This window comes from Anopheles darlingi, chromosome 3 (assembly GCF_943734745.1).
Source record: "Anopheles darlingi chromosome 3, idAnoDarlMG_H_01, whole genome shotgun sequence".
NCBI lineage: Eukaryota > Metazoa > Arthropoda > Insecta > Diptera > Culicidae > Anopheles > Anopheles darlingi.
The window spans coordinates 7,226,467-7,231,466 of NC_064875.1; the positions used below are offsets into that span (position 1 = coordinate 7,226,467).

The 5,000-nt window shown below is 51.7% G+C and overlaps 1 protein-coding gene across 12 annotated transcripts in view; it reads right to left on the reverse strand.

Moving 5' to 3' along the window:
- Positions 1 to 5,000, reverse strand: part of LOC125953939 (pneumococcal serine-rich repeat protein) — a 298,585-nt gene that overhangs the window by 4,551 nt on the left and 289,034 nt on the right. For all 12 annotated transcript variants that reach the window (XM_049683813.1, XM_049683811.1, XM_049683805.1 and 9 more), the window contains one exon: positions 1 to 4,055. This exon is cut by the window's left edge and continues 4,551 nt beyond it. In XM_049683813.1, the coding sequence (XP_049539770.1) occupies positions 2,313 to 4,055 (1,743 nt within the window). In that variant the 3' untranslated portion in view covers positions 1 to 2,312. The remainder of the gene's footprint in view (positions 4,056 to 5,000) is intronic.

Below are 5,000 nucleotides of genomic sequence, written 5' to 3' on the forward strand. Positions count from 1 at the left end.
TGATTGCATACCATACTAGTACAGAGTTTCGTAGTAGGCATCACTATGCTGATGTACGAAACCTTTGGACACACAACACTTATCCTTAACAAAAAAAAAAAACAAAGTAAAAGGAGACCAGTTTATGTTTAACACTGCCACACAAACCCAACAGGATGAAAATGCAAGGCGCCATTGCCGGCGCCGGTTTGCCATGTAACTAACACAGGTAGTCTATGTCTTAAAACGAACAAAAATCGATAATAATTCCCTATATGCCTATCACAATGTATCCACAAACACGAAGAAACACGAAAGGTTTCGAACGGTTACTACCTGACTATGCTACCGGGCAAAGAGCGCCTTCCTCCCCCTCCACTTGCACCCGGCGGGCTGCGATTTAAAATGGCAACTCGCAGTATCGACCCGGTACTCCTGTGGGATACCCGGTGGAAGGTGGGGCGCCAACCCTTGGCCCAGCCCCTTGCTCTACCGATTATCGTTACGCTAATGCTAAGTCGATAGTCGATAGTGTTAGGATTCGATTAAATTACCTAAGATTGTCGAGAAAACTAACAAACAAAAAAAAACATTAAAGAATTACTCACTACAAACGAACCCCCCCGCGTTACTGAACTAAATCCAAAATGCAAACGTGTAACCTTGGAACAAAACGGGAAAACACGGGTTTTTGGGGTAAGTGAACGAAAAACGAAAAGGAACAGAATGACTTTTGGCGTTTCAAAAACGCACCGTCGATCGTCTTGCGTGACGTTTTGTGTTTTTATTTTTAAAGGTTTTAGTAAATTTACTTAGCTGGCTACTAAGCTTATCGCTTATCGATTTAAGGGGCTAGATCATGAATACACCGAACCGGTACAGTAACACACAAGTACATAAACACACACGCACGCATCCTTCGAATGCACGCAACGCTCTTGGTTGAGGAGAGGAACGAAGAGCTTAACGATCGCTGAACTCACATGCTTCGAGTACTGTCGAAAGATCGAATTTTCTTAAAGTTCTTGTGATCCTTTCCTCCTCCTTCTCCTCCTCCTTCTTCTGTCAGCCTACACTGATACGCTCTAGATACCAGTGGCTGGATCATTTTGCGCGTGCGTGTGTGTGTGTTATAGAGTTTAATCCTGGCTAAGAATTGTAGTACACGGATGGCGATGGCGATCTTCGATGATCACTCTGGATCGCCATGCGTACTTTCGCCCCGCCCTTTCCCCGGTCGCCCAAAATTACCAATTATTAAGCGTATGATGAACAAACGACAAGAAGCATACATTTAAGCGCGGAGAGGCAGAGGATAAGCTAGATACACCTACACTAGTTTCTAGTTTCCATCTTCTTGGTGCTGCTGTGCTTTGTTATGTGCATTACGACGCTTCAGTTCAGTGGGAAAACCGCCCTCAAAACCGGGGGCGGGGAGGGGATAGATGCAAAAACGCCCCGACCATATGGACAATCCAAACCCCGGGGCGGGGTCGCGTCCTCCCAACGGTTCGAGGAGCTGGCAAGCTTGCAAAGGTGGTCGTGAGAGGGTGGCGGCTTTGTAGTGGGGGTTTGGTTTTTTTTTGCAAAGGGTAAAAGGGGATGCAAGCAGAGCGGAGCTGGTAGTTTGCAATTGCAAAATCAATCATTGCAGCGCGGCGCGATGGTTATGAGAAGCTATCACAGTTGACTTCTTCCTCATCTCACACTTCAGCAGAGCAGAAAGGGACGAGATCACTCGAGTTCCCGGTCATTATGGTTTAGCAGCAGCCTGTCTGCCTGCCTGCCTGCCTGCCTCCTGCTGCTTCTGACTTCTTCTTATGACTTCTTCCCCCCCGAAAAAACCGGCGATCTCGCCGCGACGCTTCGGCCCGCGCGTCTCCACGTCCTCCTGCTCTCTCAGGCACTGAACTTGTAATGTATGTCTTATTCTTCGCGCTCTACACGCACACACACACAAGGATGTGGCAAAATTATTGTTGCTTTTCAGGCGCTGCTTCCCACCCCCCCTTGTGTTCGTCACCTGGACACCTGGACTGGACTTTCCCTCTACGAGGGCTTGGTATTTTCTTTAACATTAGGCTGTGTGTGTCGGTGTCTTGTATGCTATATATGTATGTCGCCTCTTTAGAGAGGTTCTCCTCCTACTTGGACTTGGATACCCCACTATATCTTCCTCGCTTATTCATCTCTCTCTCTCTCTCTCTCTGTCTCTCTTTCTTTATGGCAAACATTTTGTTTTAACGAGCAACACCCAGATCGTCTGCTCTGCTCTCTGCTCCTTCTCACTACATCCCATGGCCCACCAGCTGCAACAGCTAGCAGCGAGCAGCTTAGGAGGTTTTCATCTTCTTGTAGGGGTTCAGGACGACGGTTGTGGCACCAGCGGACGCAGCCGAAACCTGGGGCGCCGGGATAGCGGTCATGGTTGGAGGGATGCCGGCCTGAGCCATTTGTGGGAACTGGTAACCACCGGCGGCCGCGGCTGCTGCGGCGGCTGAAAAGGCCGGATACATGAAACCTGGGCTCATGAATTGTTGTTGCTGCTGATGCTGCTGCTGTTGCTGGTGCTGGTGATGCTGCTGTTGCTGTTGTTGCTGGTGGGCAACGGCGGCAGCGGCTGCGTAAGGATGAGCCGCAGCACCGTACGCGGTCGGCAGCTGTTGACGCATCAGCTGCGGATAGGCACCGGCTTGCTGCATAATGGGTGGTGGCGGCCGAGCCGTCAGTGAGGGTGCAAGCAGAGCTTGCTGTGGTGTAGCAGCCGCTACGGCCATCGCCGGCGATGCTAGGCGAGCCTGTGGATAACCGGCGGCAGCAGCCACGTTGGCCGCATTGGCAGCGGCGGCCGCATTAGCAGCGGCGGCCACCACATACTGCTGGCTGCTCGGTTGCGGTAACAGACCTCCCTTGTTCAACGTCATACCGGCATAACCGAGCGCGGTCAGTGGCTTTCCGGTGAGGGCCGATGAGGTGCCGTGTAGCTTCAGTGCGTACTGCTTCTGGGCTACCTCCTTTGCCATGCTGGCGGCATCGGCATAGGCATGGGCACCATGGGCTGCGGCACCGGCCGTGTATTGGGCTGCGGCAGCAGCCGCCGCCAGTGCTGCGCTCTGGTTGGCGGCGACCGCCTGAGCTTGAGCTTGAGCTTGGGCCTGCTGAACGGCGGCCGCTTGCTGCTGAGCGACGGCCACTTGAGCCGCCGCCTGCAGTTGCGCCTGAACCGTCGCCTGATGGTGACTCATATGGTTAGCCGTCGGGTACTGCAACAGCGACGAGCTGCTCGTGACCGGTACGGTGGTGATGGCCTGCGTCGACGAGGTGGCCAACGATTGGGCATGACCGGTACCACCGGTACCGGCCGTCGTCGTCGTTGATGAGGTGCTCGAGAGGCTCGTGCTGCTTGGAGTGAGCAGCTCGGAGGCTGCTGCTGTGGCGTCCTCTTTCTCGCCCGAACCATCCGAACCCTTCAGCTCACCGTCACCACCACCCGTACCCGATTGGTTGCCATTGGTGAGCGTGTTAACGCTGGCGGCGCTCGCCAAATGGCCGACACTCCCCGATAGTGACGCCATCGATTGCAGTGACATCGATTTGGACAGCGGTGCATTCTTGTTGCTCACCTTCGGGCTGTTGTTGTTGTTGTTGAGCATGCTGGCTACACTGTTGGTGCTACCACCCCATCCTCCCCCTCCCGCCCCACCGGACCCACCGGAGGTGGTGTAGTACAGCCCACCGAGTAACATCGACGAGGAGGGATAGCTGACGCTGGCGCTGGCGCTAGCGCTGCTGCTGGCCGCGGCTAGGGCGGCCGCGATACTGCCGCTACTACTACTACTACCGTTGCTGCCTAGACTCGACAGATTATTAGCGATTTGGGTTGCTGTGGATGTTGGTGGTGGAATATAGGTAGCGGCGGACGCGCTAGTAGTACTGGTACTTGGGTACTCACATGACACTGGCACGAACGGCTGCTGTAGCTGCATCAGCTGCTGGTAGGTGGCGCCCGGCTGGTAGACTGGAATGCCGGACTTTTCACCGGCCGATCGCTTGTACGGGACCATACCCGGGAAAGCCTGCAACCGATTAACCGGGTGGGGGAGGCAATGCACACATACACAGAGAGAAAAAGAGAAAGAGAGAAGTGAAAATTGGATTTCGTGGATTAGTGTCCGGTAGCGGCAATTGATCGGTCGGTTGGTCTATTACGTACTAGGTAAATGGTAACAAAGTAAACGAAAGAAAAACAAAAACAAAACATAAACAATGGTGAACAAAACCAATGGAATAGATATAGTGACTAACTATCAAAACCAGTAGCAATAGATTACAAAAGTTATGTACAGAAAAGACGGATAGAGAGAGAGAGATAGAAAGAGAGAAAGATAGAGAGTTTAAAACTAAACAATTACGAATAGTGATAGACACCAGTTTGTTGGAAAGGAGTGAGAAAAGGGGAAGAAAAACTAGAAAAGAATTCACATTGTTACACTGTTACATCGAATAGGTAGAATAGGTACCGTGATAACCGAGGTTAAATAGGGAACCGAAATCGAACGAAAGGATGTAACGAAACGTTTCAAAGAGATGGAAAGAGGTATTCGTAGTCGAATGACTATGGCTTCAATGAAAGGAAAGATAGACGGGGGGATGGACAGAGAAAAAAAGCCTATCATGAACACAGTGCGATAGTGTGCAGTGTAGTTTTTGGCGCAAGGGCGATGAGCTAATGGAAGCGACTACACTAATGACTGCTACTGCTACTGCGCTGTTCCGCGGTTGCTGTCGCCAGAAGCCCGGAGCTGCCATCGCTGTCTAAGGCGCTCTCTGATGCCACATCGCGAAAGGTACAAACTGAAGCACAAACAAACAAACAAACAAACCAGGAAAGACTGCAAGAAGAAACTCACAGAGAACGGTGTGAACAGTGTGAGTGTGCGAGATGGTGTAGAAGAAGAATCGGGACGAATGGAGGAAAGAGGGGCGGTAATTGTGTTTTGTGTTGTTTGTTTGCTCAGATG